The sequence below is a fragment of the Watersipora subatra genome, chromosome 10 (genome assembly GCF_963576615.1).
Source record: "Watersipora subatra chromosome 10, tzWatSuba1.1, whole genome shotgun sequence".
Lineage (NCBI taxonomy): Eukaryota > Metazoa > Bryozoa > Gymnolaemata > Cheilostomatida > Watersiporidae > Watersipora > Watersipora subatra.
In genome coordinates this window covers 4,405,845-4,429,474 of record NC_088717.1, presented here as the reverse complement: position 1 = coordinate 4,429,474, position 23,630 = coordinate 4,405,845, and the positions used below count along the sequence as shown (strand labels likewise).

Genomic DNA, 23,630 nt, shown 5'->3' with positions numbered 1-23,630 from the left:
GTCCGTGGATAACTCTACTGTAAGGTTATGTTCTAGAGCCCTACTAATGCCTATCTTGGTAGAGAGTGATGATGAGTAACCTTCACCTATCTTAACGACCAATCATATACCTTCACGTATCTTTAGGACCAATCATATACATGTACCTTATTGTTTTGATATCCCCTTCTAGCATCTCATCTAGACTTTAAGAAAATATAAAGTATTCAGCTCATACAATTTCTGTTCTATTCTATTTCAATGTATAACTGGTCATTGAATACCTCCTCTTTAGCTTTGTTATGTTTCAAATTGTATCCTTTATTTTAAATCCAAGTTGATAGACTATTGAATTCTATTTTAATTTGTATAACTCAGTCATATCAAAGCTGTTCAAAAATATGATAAGCAACATAAATTTTAAAAGGAGGAATAAAAATGGGATTAGATGCTAACTGTGACAGTTTCATATGAATGAATGCAACAGCATAGTCATAGATAAAAGAAACCCATGAGCATGTACCAAACAGAAACAATATATCAGCATTAAAACACGGTAATGACACATACAGGAAAAAATATTATTATTATCTAAGAGTCATGTATCTAAAATTATTGAAAGCTCCCAGAACCATAACAGCAACTGAAAGAACAGTTGGGATTTGAAAAAATGACTGCATTGTAAGAGGTTTGAACCTGTATGATTAAGCTTTGCCAACCATAGTAATACCACCTGCACCAATCATTCACCATTCACTACATTGGCACCATTGTGCATATACTTATTCTCTGTGCCATGTAACATTTAACAGTATTTGTGCACGTAGTTATTACACCTGATGATCTTGCGTGGCACACTGGACTGTCAGGGTATTAGTAGTATTATACTTAGAAGGCCTGAGGCTAAAGGCTGTTGGTCAGCATAAGATAATCAATAACAACATTGACATAGAAACACTGTGGTACTTTTTAGAATTGTTTATAACAGTAGAGTTCAGTAAGATATTCTTAGATGTCTTTTTACACTTGCCAGTTTGGTCATTTGGAATATCCTAAATTCAGAAGCCTTCCAATGAAAAACTCAAGTTTTGATACCAACAAATATTTCTCTGCTGAAACATTGCGTGTACCGTCACGATTGCACTAGTTTCAAACAAGGCTATTGTTATAGTACAGATTTAGGCTACTAGCTTACCATGTAAGTTACTCAAGCTCATTGAGTGATTATTTTATTACTGGTGCAACGCCAGGCATTCATCTAGTCTTTGCTATAATAATAGCCGTGCCAGTCCGAGGCCGCTGGTCGGAAAAAATAATGCACTGCATCTCGCTCGAACCCATGGAGATGAGCTTTAATTTCTGCCACGAGCTTTACCTCCTGCCACGAGCGTTACCTCCTGCCACGAGCATTACCTCCTGCCACGAGCTTTACCTCCTGCCACGAGCTTTACCTCCTGCCACGAGCTTTACCTCCTGCCACGAGCTTCACCTCCTGCCACGAGCTTTACCTCCTGCCACGAGCTTTACCTCCTGCCACGAGCGTTATCTCCTGCCACGAGCGTTACCTCCTGCCACGAGCTTTACCTACTGTCACGAGCTTTACCTCCTGCCACGAGCTTTACCTCCTGCCACGAGCTTTACCTCCTGCCACGAGCTTTACCTCCTGTCACGAGCTTTACCTCCTGCCACGAGCTTTACCTCCTGCCACGAGCTTTACCTCCTGCCACGAGCTTTATTTCCTGCCATGCTACAACCTGCACCAATCATTCGCCTTCGATGTTATAGAATTATAATTGGGCATAATTGGTTTTACTATACATTCACTTATAAAAACATTATTACTTTATAAAGATGTCAAAATTCTTATTTCACAACTTTATTGTTTTGTGAGATAATAATAATTGAATCTGTGTGCTGGTTCAAGTGTACTAATCTAAACAGTTCATTTGTAACTTGTGATAAAAAATACACGTCTATAACAGCATTTAATAGCTTCTGCTGAATGATACTACACTATGAAATACGTGTAGCAAAGATAATATTATATTGTTTAATTTTATTAACACTAAAAACTTTACTTCAAGCTGCTGGCAGTGAAGTAATTGAATTATCGTATTGCATTGATAACAGCCCATACCTCATTCAAACTGTGGTATCTTTGCAGTTTAATATAACTATAGATTTGTATGAGCACACTTGACATAGTTTTGATATACCATAATGGGATGTTGCTATGCATACAAGCACTGAATCTGTCTTGATTGCACTGATGTAAATTTATTTCATTATAATATACACATATCTCTGGTACAAGCGCTCTGTACTCTTTTACAAATTTTATATACAAAACCGAAGTAATTCTTTAAAACAAAAGAAAATATATTTTACATATATAAATAACAACTAGTAGATGCTTTGGATTGCTTCAAGAGCTCATTACATGTTTGAGTCTATGAAAGTAGTTGAAGACTTGAGTCACAACAGGAATACAGTCGACTCAAAGAAGGTTCCCAGAATGTGCTTTCTTCTCGAGGCGTGTAGATAAGTAAACTTTGTTAGCAGGGCAGATCTCAATCTTATCACACAGGCTATTTGTATGCGAGAGTACGACGACTTCCACGCAGCTGCTCTCTACAATCAATAAAATGTGTGAAAGGGTAAAAGGGCAGAGATATGAGAGCACAATCTACTGTCTTGTGCCATAGTAAATTGTCTTGTTAAAGGCTGGTTCACCCCGTATCACCGGATGTCGGAGTTGTCCTCTTATCAGTTATTCATCGACTATGTACACCATAAACTGATGAGATCGCAACGGCCACAGGCATATGTCAGCAAACATTGCAGCGGTCAAACTTTCCTGATATTTCTATGCAATGCGGACCACTTCGGCGATGGTGATTGGCTGTTGTGAATTGCTTGACCTATGTTTACCTTCATAACAGTTACTGCGGGACTAGTATTTCATCATTTCAGCAACCCTCACTGTATAATGAGAACACCATGTTACGGACTATTCACTGATGTAAACACAGATGGGTTTATGATGGTACAAACAATGTTGTCACAAACAATCCCTGAAGCATTGTGTGAATAACGCTGACATATTGAGATATAATGTGTACCAGCCTTAAGGGTCATCTACCCTCAACCTACCTACTGTTTATTACAAATATCAATAGTTCTTAGATATTTCAACTTGTGATCTTTTCAGCTTACAGTAACAGTCCTAACTACCATATTTAACTTGCTTAGAACTGGGTGATTGACTCAAACACCTCCCTCCCAGACATTTTCATAACCTCTCTGCGATAAGTGATGAATACGCAACTACAATGTTGCGAAACTAGGCACATGAAAGGCTTGACCAAGTTTCAACTATTATTTATGGCTGCATGATGGGATACCTTGATACTCAGATTGTTTCTAGCAACTGATCATAATAACATCACAATGTAAATAAGATCCCAAGAATTCACTAATTGCTTCAGCTGGTTTGATGAATGCCCTTTTGAGTGTTTTGATATGAATATATCTGATGCTTCATGACCGCTGGGGGCTGTCATGAAGCATCAGATGCTTATGTTTCCAGTTTGCTAATCATTGCATAACATCGCATGTTATTGAACAGCTAGTCAGGGCCATGGAAGGCTAATGATTTGATGTGCCGAGTGATGCATTATGTTTCCATGACACAAATAGTGTGGATTTGGAGTTGTGCCCACGGTAAGTTACTGTCTGATAAGTGTTTTAATAGACATTCACATGTTGTAGATTAACACAAACACTTTGTTAAAATAGAAAAGGATTTATATGCCAGAGTTCATAGCATCACATTCGGAACTACTCAAATCAAAATAAGAACGAACAAAGCATGAAAAATGTTTAAAATGTAATAGCTGGTGCGACATTATCTTGCAGGTCACTCGCAAGTGCTATTTCCATCCTTCGTAAGCCTGAAACATTCAATAAAGATTTGTGAGCAACGAAACTCGCTTGACTTCCCATTGTTTACCGTGTTCATCTTGCTGTTGGCTTAATTGGTTTAACTGTGTCATGAAAACATTATGATAGCTGTGCATATGAAGGCATCTGTGACAGTGTATAATACTGGATGAGCAAACCAAATGGGAAAAAACACCTCCCATCTACTGTAGGTAGCATAAGACCCATGTCACTACCTTATACATGTTACCTATTTACTCTTGAAATCTGCCTTCATATACAAAACAATGTATGTGTTTACTTATCTACTTACAAAACTTTATTACCTATTGCTAATATACCCGCCCAAGCAGAAGGCTGAGAAAACTAAATAAAATCAGTCTTAATCAATGACCTAAGGCTAAAAATTATGCGGCTATGTGTCAGCGTAAAGTCAAGGCCATTATCTCACTAGGACATGATTATGAACATCCTGCTGCTTGTATTAAAATAACTACTATTCATTTGTTTGCTGTTTCCATCTTGCTGTTGGCTTAATTGGTTTAACTGTGACATGAAAACATTATGATAGCTGTGCATATGAAGGTATCTGCTACAGTTTATAATACTGGATAAACAAACCAAATGGTAAAAAACACCTCCCATCTCCTGTGGGTAGCATAAGACCATGTCAATGCCTTATACACGCTACCTATTTACTCTTGAAATCTGCTTCCATGTATAAAACAATATGTATGTGTACTTATCTACTTACAAAACCCTATTACCTTTTGCTAATATACAAACCAAAGCCAGAGGCTGAAAAAACAAATAAAATCAGATCCTTCGTTGATGACCTTATTGCAGTTTCTTATTCATGGGTTATAATTCATGGGCTTATTTTATTATTCATGGGTTGTTATTCATGGGTTGACTAACCTATGAAACTGCAATATTAGCAGTTTCATGGGTTAGTCAACTGTCTTTTATGTAACTGCTAGACTCTCAAGTTAGTCAACTGTTTCTTATTCAAATGATAGTCTCTTGAGTTAGTCAACTGTCTATTATGTAAGTGACAGTCTCTTGAGTTAGTCAACTGTCTCTTATGTAAGTGACAGTCTCTTGAGTTAGCCAACTGTCTCTCATGTAAGTGACAGTCTCTTGAGTTAGTCAACTGTCTCTTATGTAAGTGATAGTCTCTTGAGTTAGCCAACTGTCTCTCATGTAAGTGACAGTCTCTTGAGTTAGTCAACTGTCTCTTATGTAAGTGATAGTCTCTTGAGTTAGCCAACTGTCTCTCATGTAAGTGACAGTCTCTTGAGTTAGTCAAGTGTCTCTTATCTAAGTGATAGTCTCTTGAGTTAGTCAACTGTCTATTATGTAAGTGACAGCCTCTTAAGTTAGTCAACTGTCTATTATGTAAGTGACAGTCTCTTGAGTTAGTCAAATGTCTCTCATGTAAGTGACAGTCTCTTGAGTTAAGAGACTGTCTCATGAAACTGCAATTTTAGCAGTTTCATGGGTTAGTCAACTGTCTTTTATGTAACTGCTAGACTCTCAAGTTAGTTAACTGTTACTTATTCAAATGATAGTCTCTTGAGTTAGTCAACTGTCTATTATGTAAGTGACAGTCTCTTGAGTTAGTCAACTGTCTATTATGTAAGTGACAGTTTCTTGAGTTAGTCAACTGTCTCTCATGTAAGTGACAGTCTCTTGAGTTAGTCAAATGTCTCTCATGTAAGTGACAGTCTCTTGAGATTGAGTCTCTTGAGTCTCAGTCAACTCTCTCTTCTGTAAGTGACAGCCATACATTGGCTAAATATACTGCACATTTTGATTATGTCTGCGGCCATCCCTTCAGGAAAACTAAAACATTGGGGACTCTATTTGTGCAAAATACCGGAGACTACGTAGAAATGACAACTTAAAAGTCAACCTGGGAAGTGAGCATGCTAGATAGTAAATCAAGTGATGGTGATGCTATAATCTACTTGGATACTAATGCTAATACCTGTCCAATGACCATGAGAGAAGATGGCCGATGTGGTTAAAATGAGCTCATTTTCAGCATCTCCTTGAATGATATCAGATGATTTGACAGGGGAGACAAACTCACTTTGGTCTGGAAGTCGGACCTAAATAAAATGGTTAGGAAAACGGTTGTAAGATAGTATTACATATATAACAAGCTAAGATAATGAAGACAGAGAAAGAAAATGCTTGAGTTGTTGCAGGAAATGTATGGCTCATTTATGATAAACTAGCATTTGTTCACCTCAACTTGCAGATATGACACCATTTCAACAGTTGAAACAATAAAACAGAAGCTCCTAGATGCTACTCGATGTGATACAATATTTATTAAGTCACAAGAGCAGACAACAAGCAATTTGATATCAACATTGGGGCTTTATCAGACCAGAAACTTAAAATATGATTTATAAATAAAAAGTTAAGCCTAAAATTGTTTCAAATAGTAATTTACTTTGAAAACCTTAAACTTAACTTTACAACTTCTTCAACACAGACTTACCAACTAAAGTTCAAATCTTAAGAAATGAAGGACATTCAGAATTAGCGCTTACGATGAATTTGAATGCTTTTAACAATGTCTGAACCAGTTCCTTGTTTCAGGCTACATGATTCTTTTCGATTTGCAAAATGAGAAAAGGATCATTGGAAATCCAGTCTTATCAATGTCAGTTATTTGCACAAATTGAAAGAGTTCCCAAAAACATAAGGAGCTGTGAAGACAACGCATAAGCACGCAGCGTAAATGCCAGAACATGAACAAAGAACAAAGTGCACATGCACCGGGTTATAAATGCATTTCAAAATTTTAATTTAGAGGGCAAGGTAAATTTTTATAACTAAGCAAAAATGACTTGAGTAAAAAGTGCAGAGCAAATATTTTGCGATCAGTATTGAGAAATGAGCCTCTAGTTACAATGCTGCCTAGAATAGTAGTAAACAAATACACAAAGTATGACTGACTTGCGGAAACAGCAGCTGTGGACAATACCTCTCATTTATTTACGGCATCATATGATCATATGCATTGATAACACATGACAGCCAAACAGATTGTCTTCAATCTCAGGTACTGATTCTTGCAGTCATAATCAAATATTGATTTTAATCAGTAACATCCTTGAAAATTCTATTTTAAAAAGCTTATTACAAGATTTATCGCGTCACGCTATCTGAAAATAGGTAAGCGTTGGGTAGGGATGTCACTGAATGCTTCTCTTCCTTGAGTTGACAACATATCACATACTCGATAAAAACATGATAGCTTTGAAAAGTAAAATTTAGGAGTATAAAACGATTAAAATTAGTCAAAAATAAATAAAATAAAAGATATCATAGAAGTGTAGACAGATAATTCAATTTTTTAATTTTTATAAAAAAATTTATAGAAAGATTAAATATGAATAACATGAAAATAAGGTGAGGAATTATTCTCGCAGTTTTCTGCAAATTACTTGAAATGCTACAAATCCTGCTGCTTCTAACAGACACTTAAAATAATAGTGAGAAACGATATTTTGAAAAACTCTTGACATTGAAATGAAGCTATGTATGTGTTAGCCTATAAGTTGCTAATAAATTTCAAGCCAATTTATTTGTAAAGTATGCAATCACTCCAACTGATAACACTAGCAATATCCTTAACATGCGTTTTTCTCCTTTTTTAATACATGAACAAGACTTGGAACCACAGTTTAATCTCATTGGATGGTCAACAATATAGTGTTTTATATAAATGCACTTATAAATTGGGTTGAAAAATAAAGAAAAATAATTTTAACAATTAAGAATTTGAAGTAGCTGCTACTGAAATGAATTTATGTTCATAATTCTTCTTCATATGGATAAGAAAGTTGTATTTTTAAACTTAGCTAGTTACAAGAAATTTGGGGAATTTTACAACTGAGTAAATCTCAGGTATGATAGTTCGAATTGCAGCCATTGTTTGTTACAGATAATATTCTAGAAAGTTCTAACTAGAGTTCAATGTTGTTAAAAATTTTCTTAAACACAACAAAGTTGCCTAATAACAGGAAAATAGAAATAAAAGCTTTTATAACATTATCGAGCTAAGCTCGAGCAGCTTCCTGCATGTAGCATTCGCTTTCTAACTCCAACGTATTGATAGGAATTGGCTATAGATAAAATTCCATCACTTGATAAAGATTTTAAGTAATGCATACACTAAAGCTACTCTGTATTAAATAGTTTTTATAAATACAGTATAATTTGTTTATTTGGCACTTCAAATATTGACATGATGCTCTGTTACAGTTAACTTTTAGCTAAGTTGTGTTTTCCTGTCGATATAGTAATTTTTACATCTAAACTTGTAACTAAACATGATACACAGCGTTGCGATACAAACTTCTAATAACAAACATCCGGTGATATAATGAAATATGGTGGCCTCTGTCATATATGACAAAGATCACCGTATTAATATCAGTACAAATATTAATACTTAAACATTCTTACTGATGGATGCCTTTAATATCGAAGATGTTCGTTTAAGATGATGAAATAAAACAACTTTTTAGATGTTGCAGTCGTTTTGGACTGATTAGCATAATGAAATGCAGGCCTATAAAATTAAGGCAACCAATAGAAATTTCGACTGATCATTTACCAAGTGTCTGATCAACCATAATCAATAATTGTAACAGAAATATCAGTCAGCTGATCTAGTGTTCAACAAAACCAGTACATCTATTACCCTAGGACACTTATGTATTTGCCTCATCTAACTTTCACGTTTTCGCGGAGTCATCCTCTCGCGAAAATAAACTACTATAATGAATGAGCGAAAACGCGGAATTAAATAGCTTTGTTCATTGATAGTCCAAGAAACAAATGGCAGCAAGCGATCAAATTGCATTATCGACCTTGCCCACACCATTCTACCTGCGGTTCACAATTACAAACTAGTCCCAAATTGAAATTTTTTCCTTATCGGTGAAGTGTGAACTGAACCTGAGGAATCTAATTATCTTTGTTCCACTGCATTTATTTTCACATCACTATATTTTCGCACTCATCAGAGCTGCGAAATTAAGTTGCAGTGAAATTTTACTCTGTATGCTACTCATGAAACTAAATACTAGCGAAATATAAGTGTCCTAGGGTAGCTAGTGTACCTATAGCCTTGGCACCCGGTGTAAGCTTACACTCCCCATATGAGGTATGATTTTTGCTTCGTGCCTATTTTCCTACTTGGGGATAATCAAGCACATGCCTTGAACAAAAAAATTACAATCACAGAATCTATCCGTTTGCAAAGTAAGCTATGGACAAACTATTACATATCATTTACATAACAATTAGTTGGTATGAACTGATGCAGACACCCAGTGTTTATAACACCCGTTTCATACTACGGATAAATAAGGGTTAACAAGTGAACTTCTATCGCTGTGTTTTCATGATGCCCAAATTTGAGTCTATCCGCAAGTTAACTGCATCATGGAACTGGCATAAATCCGCAAGATAAGCGTGTTTTGCGATTCGCAAAACTATTATCTGTTCATGATGCTTGTGAATAATGGAAACAGCACTTGCGAATGATGTGTATTAACCTTTTTCAATAAAGCGCCGGAGTCAATCCGCATCATATGAATGTCCATAGAAACACTTAATTCACACGGTAACACAACTCCAAATCAACATGATATTAGTCACGCGCGTCATGGAAACGATGTGTGTATTAGTGATAAAATTCAGGGTGCTTTATAATTGACACTAATTTATGACCCGGTACATCTTTAGCAACTAGAGAATAAATGATTATGTCTTAGTTTTCAATAAAGTAAGCTCATCTTGTTCATCACTTCTGAATCGCTGACTAGTCTGAATTATCACAATTCGCATATTTTTAAAGTTTTACTACAATTCTATTTAGTTCTTGAAAATAGTTCTGACATTTTTCTAGGCTGAAAGCATCTAAAGGTATAAACACACTAGGCGATTTTATCGCAAGTGTTATGAGGAAGGCGGAGATATCGCTGGCGTGTGCATAAACACACTTGAGCGATTCACTAGCAAGCGATATAATTGGCACGCCCACAAACTGCCAATATAATTTCGTATCATTAGTTTCTTCGGAGTTGTTAATAAATCTAGGGTAGTCAATATGGCGCCGTCTAGGCGACAACGTAAACAACTTACGCATTTGTTATTAAACCTATCTCACTTTCACGGATTGTACACTGCCTACACTACAAGAAGACATAAAAAAAAACGATTATTGTATTTTTAACTGTAATATTTTTTACTATTTTTATACATATTTTATTTGGTAGTGGTTTTTAAAAATATTTACCGTTCTCAAGATGGTCAACCTGCGCAACGATTGACTCCAAATGATGGTTTTCAAATCGGATTTTTGTAATTTTTTGTTATGGTGCACAGAACTGGGAGTGCTATTATTAAATTTATGAACAATCCAGTGTTTGTTCTGAAGATGTTTCAATTGTAACAAAATAGCAAATTGTCGCTGCTGTACGTTGGTGAACAGCGATAAGAAATAATTACCCGCCATAAAATTGCATTCTGGTAAAAGCCAACCAATCGAAATGCATCTCGCTAGCAATAAAGTTGTGTAGAGAAAGTCTAACGTTATCGCTCTGCATGAGCACGCTGAGTGAATTCTAGAGCAGATTAGCGCCACACAGCGCGATATCGCTCTAAATATCACCTAGTGTGTTTATACCTTTACAGTTTATATACATCTGTCTCACCTTTACATAAAGCACAGCATTCTTTGGCAGATTCCGTATCACAGCTCGAACGGGAAGATTGATGGCAAGCCCTGCAGTGAATTTACGAGGATTATCTGATGGAGCCGTGGGCTGCTCTAGTTCACACTACAAGAGATGTTGTTTGGAATACGGAGCTGGCATGTTGCCCAACAAGCAGGTTGTTTGTAAGTCTATGAGACCGAAGCAGTAGTAAAGCAAGGCATGGCAGACGCAACGTCTTCCTATTATAGTTTAGTAGATGACTATTGAATCAATGAACTATAATACTTAATGCTCTAGGCAATGCACTATAACTGCAATATTATGCAATAGAATTATGGGTGTATTATCATTCCACCAAGCTCTTCAGACACGCATTGCTAAGAATGCACTCTAATGCATGTGGCTGTCGGTCAATAAGAGCAGTAGTATATCACACTTATATTAGATTGAATGTCAGCAAAGTTCAACACTAGTTCAATTTATGTTTGCATTGCAACTGTCTAAGGTTTAACTAAAACAGATCAGCTCAAGAGGCTGGTAGCTTTACTAAAATAGATAGATTTGCCGATTCCCACACTTTCCAAAAGTCCCTAAATACCTGGGGTACTTATATACAATCTGTCTTGGTAAGAGATGAACACATGTATGGCCACTCCAAACATACCAACTTCAGAGCATTTATATAGAGATCAATGTGATAAAGTTGAGCTGTTTTTAACTTGCAATATATTTAGAGATCTTAAATTGAAAATATGAACCTATACTGCAGGTGAACAAGATGAAAATATCGTAACTTTAAGTTATCAATAAATATTTTTTGCTCTTGCAAAACGCATTTTAATGCTAAAATGCTAAATAATTAAGCTTGAAATGCTTAAAAGCTATAAAATTTTAATAAAAATTGAGTTTGTACATTTATACAGGCTTTTAGATAATATTTTGCTGATTTTCAATTTCAGGATTATACAGTGTACCCTCGAGATACGATTACCCTGATATACGATTTTTTCACCTTACGAAGTCAAACATTGTGAGATCTTCACCTCGCTATACGAATTTTATTTCACTATACGATTGTGAGAAAAGTTTCGCCCGAGTTAAAATTTGGTGGTCGGTGTGCTCATAACGCACGTCGAAATAAAAAAAGACACCGAAACATAGTATGCCGAAAACATTTTCCGAACGTTTAGAAGAGACATGATGATCAATTTCTCTCATGTCCGCGTGGAAAATTTCGTGTAAAATACTCAAGGCAGAGGAAATATTCATTTGTAGCGTTGTACAGTGCACCCTCGAGATACGATTACCCTGATATACGATTTTTTCACCTTACGAAGTCAAATATTGTGATATCTTCACCTCGCTATACGAATTTTATTTCACCATACGAATTTGAAAAAAGTTTCGCCCGAGTTAAAATTTGGCCGTCGGTGTGCTCATAACACACGTCGAAATAAAAAAGACACCGAAATATAGTTAGCCGAAAACATTCTTAGAACGTTTAGAAGAGACACGATGATCGACTTCTCTCATGTCCGTGTGGAAAATTTCGTGTAAAATACACAAGCGAGAACAAATATTCATTTGTAGCGTTATTATAGCTTTTACCATAAACATTCAAGTCAGCATACATATATAACTACAACTATCTACATTTAATTCGTTATCTATGGAATCTGAGACCGATACAAACGTTACAAAACGAAGGAAAAATGATTTCTATGTCAACAAAGTTGGATGTCGTAAATAAGAAGAAGGGACCCGTATTATTAACATTGTCAAGGAATATGATCGCAACCAATCAGCATTTGCAATTATTATTAAAACAAGAACTCCATTAAAGCAAGCACAAGAAAGAGCTTCCGACTGAAGATTTGAATGAGCTAGGTCATGCACGCGATCAGCATTCAAAAGGAGCAACCATTTTGTAAAGGCGAGGATTTAGAAGATACAGAAAATCCCACATTCGCAGAAATGTTTCAAGTGTTTAATTTACTGATGTGGACTGGTACATTAAAACAATGCATGTATAATATTTATCTCTTGTGTGGCATGTTTTTCATATTTTATTCATTTTATTTGTTTCCTTTTGATTTTATGTTATATTTTCTTGTTTAACCATGTCTTTGCATATGGGCTTGTTTTCTTCTACGTGAATACAATTCATCGTATGTATGTAACTCATATAACTAACTACTCAAGATAGTTGACGCATCCACATTACTTTCTGAAACTTGCTAAAGCACTGTCCCCCATAGGGTATAAATACGTACAAACTTTGTATGTATGGTTACATTGATTCTTGTGCACATTTCATACAAGACAAACTACTGTACCACATTCTCTGGATCCTTTTACAAGCGCTAGCTAGCAATTTTCTGCATTGCACCATCAATTTTTTCGTAGAAAAATTGGACAGGAATGGACAACTTCTTTTAGTGTGCTAAAAAATTCCAATTCATTATGTTATAAATTTATTTTCAAGTGTACAGCACCATAATTAACATTGATACGTTTTTGCCTTCTCTCTGCTTTACCCGCTACATGTACCAGCTACGTTACTCCAAAGGTATGTACGTCCAGTATAGAAAATATAATTTTATTTTTCTTTTCGGTAGCCATTAAATGGTCAAGTGTGTGGGAAGCCGCTTTCTATAACTGCATCGCTCGGCCTTATTGATTTAGGTCGAAAAAGATTTCAACCAGATAGGCTAAAGCTTATAGTGAAAGTGAAGATAGGAACTGCTGAAGGATAAAATTTCGTAATAAAAAGTTGAAATTCAGAAAAATAGTTCAAAATACATACTAAAACTTAGTTTTAAGTGTAGGCTTAGCAAGCTAAACTTACTTGAAGTGAATTCAAAGTTTATGTTATGTGTACCTTTTGAAGGCAAGAACTCCTTACCGTACGTACTACATTTGGTACACACATTATAATTTTGCGTTTTATTGCAGATCATAACCATTAAAATACACTAAATACAATACAGTTACTGTAGGTAACTATAATTAATGAAGTTAACATACTATTTTGTTGCTAATTGTCAATATGTACACATTTTTATAAACAAAATTGACGATTTTTACCAGAAGGTGTTTGCATTGTATAATTACAATGGTCTTTATACCCCGATATACGAATTTTTCACCATACGATGCCAACTCTGGAACGAATTAACATCGTATCTCGAGGGTGCACTGTAATATCTTTTACTATAAACTTTTAGTCAGCATACGTATATAACTGCAAGTATCTACACTTAATTCGTTAGCTATGGAATCTGAGACTGATACAAAACGAAGGCAAAATGATTTTTATGTCAACGAAGTTGGATGTCGTAAATAAGAAGGCATCCGTATTCTAAACATTGCCAAGGAATATGATTGCAACCAATCAGCATTTGCAATTATTATTAAAAAAGAACTCCATTAAAGCAAGCACAAGAAAGAGCTTCCGACTGAAGATTTGAAGGAGTTAGAAGGCCATGCACACGATCGGCATTCAAAAGGAGCAACCAATTAATAAGGTCGAGGAGATAGAAGATAAAGAAAACCCCCACATTGTCAGAAATGTTTCAAGTGTTTAATTTACTGATGTGGAATGGTACATTAAAACAATACATGTATAATATATATTATTTATCTATTGTGTGGCACGTTTTCATATTTTATCCATTTTATTTGTTTCCTTTTGATTTTGTTTTATTTTCTTGTTTAACCATGTTTTTGCAGATGGGCTTGTTATCTCCTATGTGAATACAATTCATCGTATGTATGTAACTCATAGAACTAGCTACTCAAGATAGTTGATGCATTCACATTACTTTCTGAAACTTGTTAGAGCCTTGTCCTCTAGTGTATAAATACGTACAAACTTTGTACGTATGGTTACATTGATTCTTGTGCACGTTTCATACAAGAAAAACTACAGTAACACCTTCTTTGGATCCTTCTACAAGCGTTAGCTAGCTAGCAGTTTTCTGCATTGCACCAGCATTTTTTCTTTTAAATCAGAAGAAAAATTGGACAGGACTAGACAACTTTCTTTCGCCTGCTAAAAATTCCATTTCATTACGTATTAAATTAACCTTCAAGTGTACAGCAACATAATTAACATTGATACGTTTTACCTCCTCTCTGCTTTATTCGCAACATGTACCAGCTCAAGTCACGTTACTCCGAAGGTATGTACGTCCTGTATAATAATAAATAAAATTTCATTTTTCTTTTCGGTAGCCATTAAATGGTCAGGTGTGTGCGAGGCCGCTTTCGATAACTGCATCGCTCGGCCTTTCGTATTGAACTCTGGTTGAAAAAGGTTTCAACCAGACACGCTAAATTTTATAATGAAAGTAAAGATAGAAACTTATGAAGGATAAAATTTCGTGATAATAAGTTGAAATTCAGTAAATTAATTCAAAATACATACTAAAACATAAATTAACATACTATTTTGTTACTAATTTTCAATATGTATCGCATTTTTATAAAAATTTGGACGATTTTTACCTTGCATTTTTCCATTGTATAATTACAATGGTTTCTATACCCGGCAATACAATTTTTTCGCCATACGATGCTAGCCGTGGAACGAATTAACATCGTATCTCGAGGGTGCACTGTATAACACAGTCTGACATCAGGCTGTCAAAAATACAGATTATTCAACCAATAAAACGATTGTTCCCACAATTTATTATAATAAGTAGAAATTCCCCTGTCATACAGCCCACAACCAAAGTGATAATGGAAAAAAGAAATGGTACTGCTGGTTGTTGAAAAAGTAGTTACAAAAGGTCAGAATTCTACAAAAGTAGAATGCTTTACTTAAATGTTGTAGGCTTCGCCTACAACATTTACTAAAGAATTCTTTGAATCAGATGAGTTGTTGTTATTATTTTGAGTAGCGTGTTGTTGAACATTAGCATTTGATGTTGATGGTTGCTGTGAGGACCTTTTATTTCTTCTCCTCCGTAATAATTGGGAGACACGTGGATGGCCAATGCGACGACGTGGTGTTCTGGGAGGTTGTATGTTCATGGTAGTTGTCAATTTTTTTTGAAATGAAATTCAAAAGGTCAATTATGCAAAACAAAAGGTTGTATAAAATCAGACCTAATCTACTACTATCTCAAACTTATGTTTTACAACAATAAAATAAATATTAATTCAAGCTGTAGACCTAACCTGCTGTACGTAATTTAACTAACAACAGCAATAAAGAAATAGGTTTATTATATCTCTGAAATGCAATATTAAAAGTAAAACGGCAAGCTGCCGTGTAATATACAGTTTGAAAGTTGGTTGTGTTGAATGTAGAATGGTTTTGACAGCGATATGTAACAGAAAGCAAGCATTAGCAATCACGCGTCTGGAAGTTTTCTGCAAACTGGAGTGAAATAAAGACATATTCTTGTCATAAAGGGGCATTGTAGTTCTGCCCTAGCTTGTAGATAAGATGTAAAGAAATATGGCTAATGTTCTAAATAATTTTAAAAACCTTCGGTAATTGGACAAAAAACGTAGGCTGATAAACTGTTCGAACATACAGAGATATGTAACAAAAAGCAATCATTAGCATTCACGGGTCTGAAGGTTTTCTGCAAACTGGAGTGAAATAAAGAAATCTTATTGTCACAAAGGGGCATTTTAGTTCGGCCCTAGCTTTTAGATAAAATGTAAAGAAATCTGGTTAATGTTCTAGATAATTTAAAAAACCTTCGGTAATTGGACAAAAAACGTAGGCTGATAAACTGTGTACCACATTTTCGTACCTGTAAATCGGTCTACGCCTCAAACAGTCTACGTTAATTACACAAACCTTCGGCAATTAAACAATGCTATAGACTGGTGAAATGTTCACGTTTTTCTCGTAAAATGCTGGCGACTTAATATTTCTACTCTCTGTCGCATGGCTTTATCAGCGTTTCATATGCCGGTCTTAATTTTAATTACAATAGGCTTGTAAATTTTCTAATTCGATTTGAGGCCGAATTAATCAATCTATTTATGTATAATCCGATCAGATGGGTTAGTTTTAGGTCTTGCAGTATCCCTTCAAAGACTTGGTAACATATTTAAAAAGGTTTATATGTGTTTTGTATCGTAATAATATTTAAACGACTCTACACAAAAATGGTTAAATTTGTTGATGAGATTTCGGTACAAGGGTTTGCGACGGCCGTTAATGAATAATTTTTGGGAGTTGTGTGCCCATGTGCATTTATCATAAATCTCCCAACCAATCGCTTCGCTCGTGTTTGGTCGTGGGAAAACTGTGTGCATCCATCTGTCTGTACAAAGCCAATACTGGAAGTTGAGGAAACAAAGATTGCATCATATGGAATTCATACATCCAGTTTGATAGACTAACACTCAAATACCTGTACCAATTGTCTGAATTGCAGCAGCATTAGAAAAATTGCGCATATAGTAATTACTGCTAATTAGACCTGATGACCTATCATAGCACCCTAGACTACCAGGGTACTTGCAACATATAAACTGAACTGAATGAGCCCATGACTTGAGTAACAATACTTGTATATAATCTATGACTAACTATACAAAAAGAGCAATCCGTCAAATGTAGTGTAGGCTATTGTTATAGTAAATATACAGAACATTACACATGTGGGACCTAATAGATAATACAAAAGCGTCTAGAGTTAGCGTAAACGGGTGCACTCGCTAGATCATCCGTGGGTCTAGTTCGCGAGCTTTCACCGTTATAAACTATATCGCACGGTAGTTATATCCAGCTGCATCATAGCAAAAATTTCAAACTTAGAAAAATCATCAAATTTTTTGATGAAATCTAACTGATCTAACTGGTATCTTGCATTAGGTAGCGCTTTGGTTATACCTGGATGCAATTGACAGAATCAGGAATATTGCTAGGAAAAGGCAGCGTCTGTAGGTCAAGGTTGACAATAGCTGACTGCAACATAGTCCAATTACCACCCTCCAGCATCTCTTGCAAGTTGAAAAGTGTTGACACGGATGGCAGCAGGTCACTGCAATCGCTTAGCTGCCTGAATAAGTAGATGTGGTGATTATAAACTTGTACTTTCTGCAAGCTTGTACGGGTGAGCAGCGGTAAGGGTGGTGCACATAAGCACGGTAAAACAAAATGATTGAAACAATATTTAGTTCTTTATGTAGCTGCCAGAGGTCCAGTGTCAATATGTTGTACAATCTAAACTTCAAAAGTATAAAATCCTCACATTGATACAAAGCTCAAGGAATAGCTCAGTTACTATCAGAGGCCTAAAACCACTACGACCGCAAATATGTACCCTCACTATTTGCCCCACATAGTAATGAATATTAATTTATTATAAAAATAAATCTTTTAAAGTTACGATTAAACTTTTGTTTGCTAAAAATATATGTTACTAATTAAATGTAGACAACTCAACATTTCAAAGAGCCAAAGAGCTGTTTGCACAGCTAGTTCAGGACCCTAAAAAATAACATGCATGTTACTGTTGCAGAGGTTTCAAGGCCATATTGATATATCTTAACGCATTTCTACACAGTATAACTGGCCTTCACAGAATACAAAAAACACAATAATATATATTTGAAAAAATAAATCCAGTTCTGACAGGTTCAGTGAAAAAGATTGTGAATGTAATGAATGCTCAACTGGTTTGAATTTAAGGCACAAGATATTCAGATCAAAATACTCAATTTTTGTTTTGATTGGTTAACTAACCTTTTAAATAACATCTACTTTTATTTTAACTTTTATCACAGGGTATGATAATTCGAATAATCTTTATTACTTAGAAATTGAATAGAGCGTATTCAAGCCTTTTTTTCAATAAGTAACCTAATAATTGAATAGCACCATTTGTCTAAACTGAACTGTTAGCATTCGTTGAGTCTAGAAATAAAAAAGAAATGAATATATCATGCGCTTAACCGCATACATTCACTCAATGTAATACCATTTGTGCAACATAGAATGAGTGTACAGTCATACTGGTATACGAGTGCCACAACATATAAAAAAAGCGAGATACGAGCAAAATTTCGAGCAAGTTGCTCCCTTGAGATACGAGTTATCTTTGAGATAAGAGCAATCGAGCCAATTCTCGATGACCATTAAATGGTCAAGTATGCCAGAGGCCTCTTTCAAGAGCAGCATCAATGAGTCTTTCTAGTCAAATTAGTTTGAAAAAAATTTCAATAATGTCGATTAAAAAACTAATAGTAAGGGTGAGGCAAAAAGCATCAAGCCGAAAACAGATAATTAAAAATTAAGATGATGGCTAAATTAAAGGTAAGTTTAATAAGTAAAAGATTAAAGCGTTTCATGTAACATAAGATGATTGTTACATCTACAGCATTTCTACTTCACACACAAGGAGTGTAAAGCATTAGCCAACCTTTTGATTTTAGTCAACTGTTCAAGGTAAAGTTTAAACTCATCGGCCTGAGCAGAGTTGGTGTTCATCTTGGTGGAGAGGCGAAGGGTTAACGCTAGCAGTTGAAATTGTCTCACCCTGTTTGTTTGTGAGTCGGAGACGTTAGAGTAGAGGTTCAAGAGTCTCTCACACAGTCCTACTACCTACAATAATGGTTGATGAGGTGTTTGAGAAGGTGACTAATACTAAAGGTCCTCCTACACCATGTTAAACACCGTAACGCGTAGAGCACAACCTCATTTATGAATGTCTCAGATCTTGAGCAAATCAACCTCTAACAAAGAATTCTAAGCACTTTTACTTAGAATGCAAAACATAAATTCAAAGCTCCAGCACCATCAAGGTAAGTCAAAACAACCAATAAGGCCACTCAGTTGTCAGCTAATGCTTTCTCTCTCCTTCTCTCCCTCCCTCCCTCCCTCCTTCTCTCTCTCTCTCCCTCCCTCCCTCCCTCTCTCCCTCTCTCCCTCTCTCCCTCTCTCCCTCTCTCCCTCTCTCCCTCTCTCCCTCTCTCCCTCTCTCCCTCTCTCCCTCTCTCCCTCTCTCCTTCTCTCCCTCCCTCCCTCCCTCCCTCCCTCCCTCCCTCTCTCTCTCTTTCTTTTATGCCCTTTATTCAACTGTTGCATGCAGACTTGTTCATCTCAGTTTATAAAATACTAAACTGTATTGTTTGTTTCGAGTAGTATTTTACTGTATTATTTTATTTTTGCACCACTATATTATTATTATAAAAAGAAAACACAAACTATTTCAACTCATTTTAATTTTACACAAAAATTGAAAAAAGAGATGAGGGTATGGTAATACATATCTGAGCCTAGCCTTCTGTAAAGTAGAACATTTATAAAAGTTGAGTGTATAGTGCACCCTTGGGTGACACTAACTCTGTTATATGACTTATTTGCCCTACAATTTAGAACATGATGATTTTTTGCACTCTCCATACAAAATATCTTTCGCCATACGATATCAAAAATTACATCTTAAAATTGAAATTTAGTAGTCGGTATGCTGATTACGTCTGTCTGAATAAGAAATGCTAGTCGGCAAAATCCTTCCCACACCGCAAGAAAGAGATAATACGCTCAATCTCTCTCAATTCGACATTATTCTATATTAGTTATTGTGAAAACAAAACCAAGAACAGATAAGTGATAAAATTGCAGCCGATAAAAAGTTGAAGTAGAGTGAAATGGTTAAAAGTAGTAAAACTTGCCTTCAAGTACGTGTTTAGTAAGCTAAATTCATTTAAGTTAGATTCAACGCTTATTTTATACGCCTGCTTCGAAGGTAAGAACTCCCTACGGTACGTACTGCACATAGTACATTGTAATGTTACATTTTATTGCAGATCATAATCACTAAATACACTAAAGTTACTGTAGGTACCAATAGTTACTATGGTTACATATTATTTGTTACTAGTTTTAATTTGTACAGTACGTATATACAACTTTGATGATTTTTACCAGGTGTGTTTGCATTAGATAATTATTATGAGTTTCTATACCTCTCTATAAGATATTTCCCCCTGACGATGGCAACACTGGCACAAATTAAAATCGTATGGGTGTACTGTACATAATATGGTACCAGCTCTCTTGATATACAGCTTACAGCATGTTTGAGTTACAAGTTTGTGTTTGTCATCCCAAGCAAAGTCCCAGGAGGGTTTAAGCTCCAAATGATTGTTAGGAAGCAAAATCAGGAATTTTTGTTTGTACTGATTTGACCAAAAGCTGAGGTTGGACTGTATATCATTTACCAAATATGCAGTTTTCAATGTATTTTTGCCATAAAACTTTTCCATTGAAAAACATTGTGATGTAAGCTTTTTGGATTTATGCAAAGTACAGTAGACACTTCTATAGTGTAAACCTATAATGTAAATTCCACATAACTTGAAGAGCTTATGTAATTTTTGTTTTGTACTATGTACAAAATTCCACATAACAAAAAGTGTCAAGTCGGTGCAAATTCTCAAATTTGTTGTGAATAACAAGAATCTCGGTTAGCCTTCAAAATATCGCTTTCTCTCTTGCCATATTTGGGAGAGAAAATGACGTATAGGGTTATCTTTACTATAGGCCTATATATACTAGTACCCCGGCAGTCTAGCTTGTCGTGTTATATTGTCATGTACCTCCAGCATATGGAAATGCATGATACGTGTATTCACCGTGTAAAGTACAGATAATAAGTAATAGCGCAATTATTCAGAAATACTTAAAGGTGATCGATTGGTGCACGTGTCATGAGTTGTCACGAGTTGTAGTCTCGCCAAAAGCTAACTTTTATTCTAAACTCAAAGCCTGGCAGCGTATAGATGAATGGACAGATACCTCTTTTATATAGCCAAAATATATTACGGTTTCACTTTATTTTAGACATATAATATATTTTTTATTATTTTTTCTTTGCAGAACAGACTTTGGTGTTTAAAAATGGAAAAAACTTATGTAAATCAACATTGAAGGTGTGCGCTCCAGTTAAATTATTGTAAAATTACCAGCCATGGACTATAAACGAGGGAAAGTGACAAACCACGGAAAAAAAAGATGTTGATATAAACAAACAATACCTCGGTTATTGTAGGCATTAAATTGAAAAACTATGTTTCGTTTTTCTCTAAGTCAAGAGCCAAATGGGTGAGTTTTTGGGCGATTTTGGAATGGATTCAGCAATTTACATGTATTTTACTGTTCGTCTTCATCAAACACACAATCCTTATATTGTAAACAATCTCAGAATGGATTATTTACATCGTAGGAGCGTCTACTGTATGATGGAATTGAGTTTAAGCCAGATATGTTGACGACTAACTAAGGAATTAGTCTCTATGTACTTATTTTATTCTATTCCTGTTAAGAAAGCAGTGAAATGTTTCTGCAGCCGACTACAATCAGTATCAGACAACTTGGTGCTTCATATGGCAAGTTTTTTACATGCAGACAGCAAACAAATATCTGGAAACAGAATGACTTGTCCAAATTCCATGAATGTAGACAGTAATAGATCGGACACTAGCCAAGTTACTGGAAACATTGAGAATAGCCCCAAGACAATTGACAAAGTGAAAGATAGCCAATCAGACAAGATCATGAGAGAGAGAGAGAGAGAGTGTAGGATGCAGAATGACTAGATGATTCATTATAAGTGACATCTACCTATGATTATAAGTGACAGGTCTGTCTAATTAGCTTGATCCTTAGATACTGTCCGGTTCAACTTTGAAATGTTTTACTTTTTCTCGGAGAATGTTTATGAGTTATCGTTGCTTATATGACAACACTTCAGATATATGAGCGTCGCAGCCTGCACGCAAACCTTTGTATACAATTTACAGAGTCTGTGGAATAATTTAAAAGTGAAACTGTAATTCACAATATATATATATTATATACATATAACATAGCATAATTAGAATATAAAGAGCAATTATGCTAGTTAGTCACTACAAATTTGTTTCAAACCGACAGGCCTGCTCTTATTGGGTGATAACTTCAAAAAGCTATATATAATAATCTATATACATAGTTCTCAAAGTTTGTCTGTCATCATCATTCATCTGTCCAGCTAGGTTTGGTAGTTTGAGCAATGGAAAATCAACTTTGTCCTGGATGAGAACTCGCGACATTTAAATCGCAAGTCTATTAACGAATAACCAGGAAGGTAAGCCGTTCTTATCACATCCGTCGCTCTTATTAAATATTGTATATCTTTTTCATGATTGTACGCTCTAAATGTGCACTTTTTATTGTTAATTGATATAGTGTGCTCTTGGGTCACGATGCCTTTGTTATAAGATTTTTTGGCTTACTCTATGGAACACGATGGTTTTTTTTTGACGCAATTGTTTTTTGGTGAGGCTACGACGAAAATAAGTTTTTTTCGCCTTTTTCCGCCTACTATATTAACAAAAGTTCTCTCGAAATTAGAATTTAGCAGTCGGTGTACGGATTACAACAAAATTAAAAATTATATGCTATTCACCGAAATCTTTCCCACAATGCCTGAGAGAGCTATACGTTAAACCGAGACGCTAGCTATCTCAGTTTCTTCAGTTATAAGTTATAGTGAACCTGAATTTTAAAACAGATAAATTATTAAATTTTAGCCTATGACAAAGTTAACGTTTAGTTTAGTACAGTAAATATTAAAAGTTTGCTTTAAGCATGTGTGTAGTAAGCTAATTTTTTTTAGGTTAAAGTCAACATTTATTTTTTACGTCTGTCTCGAAGGTGAGTATTTCCCACGGTACGTGCTGCACTTACTACATTGTAATGTTACATTTTCTTGCATATCATAACCACTAAATAAACTAAAGTTACTGTAGGTAACTATAGTTACTAAGGTTACATATTGTTTTGTGACTAATTTTAGTGTGTACAGTATGCATATCAAATGTTGATGATTTTTACCAGGGGTTGTTTGCATTAAATAATTACTATGGATTTCTATACTACTCTATTCAATATTTCCGCCTAAAGATGCCAGCACAGAAATGAATTAAAACCATATATTT

The 23,630-nt window shown here is 35.3% G+C and overlaps 1 protein-coding gene across 3 annotated transcripts in view; it reads right to left on the bottom strand.

Annotated features, from left to right (window-relative positions):
• Positions 1–2,281: 2,281 nt before the first annotated feature.
• LOC137406246 (integrator complex subunit 4-like) overlaps positions 2,282–23,630 on the bottom strand; it is a 47,808-nt gene continuing 26,459 nt past the window's right edge. For 2 of the 3 annotated variants that reach the window (XM_068092783.1, XM_068092782.1), the window contains exons 15-19: positions 19,067–19,248; positions 17,536–17,704; positions 10,668–10,793; positions 5,912–6,035; positions 2,282–2,610 (exon numbers count right to left, since the gene is read on the bottom strand). In XM_068092783.1, the coding sequence (XP_067948884.1) occupies positions 2,477–2,610; positions 5,912–6,035; positions 10,668–10,793; positions 17,536–17,704; positions 19,067–19,248 (735 nt within the window). In that variant the 3' untranslated portion in view covers positions 2,282–2,476. The remainder of the gene's footprint in view (positions 2,611–5,911; positions 6,036–10,667; positions 10,794–17,535; positions 17,705–19,066; positions 19,249–23,630) is intronic. The other variant, XM_068092784.1, reaches the window with a different exon arrangement.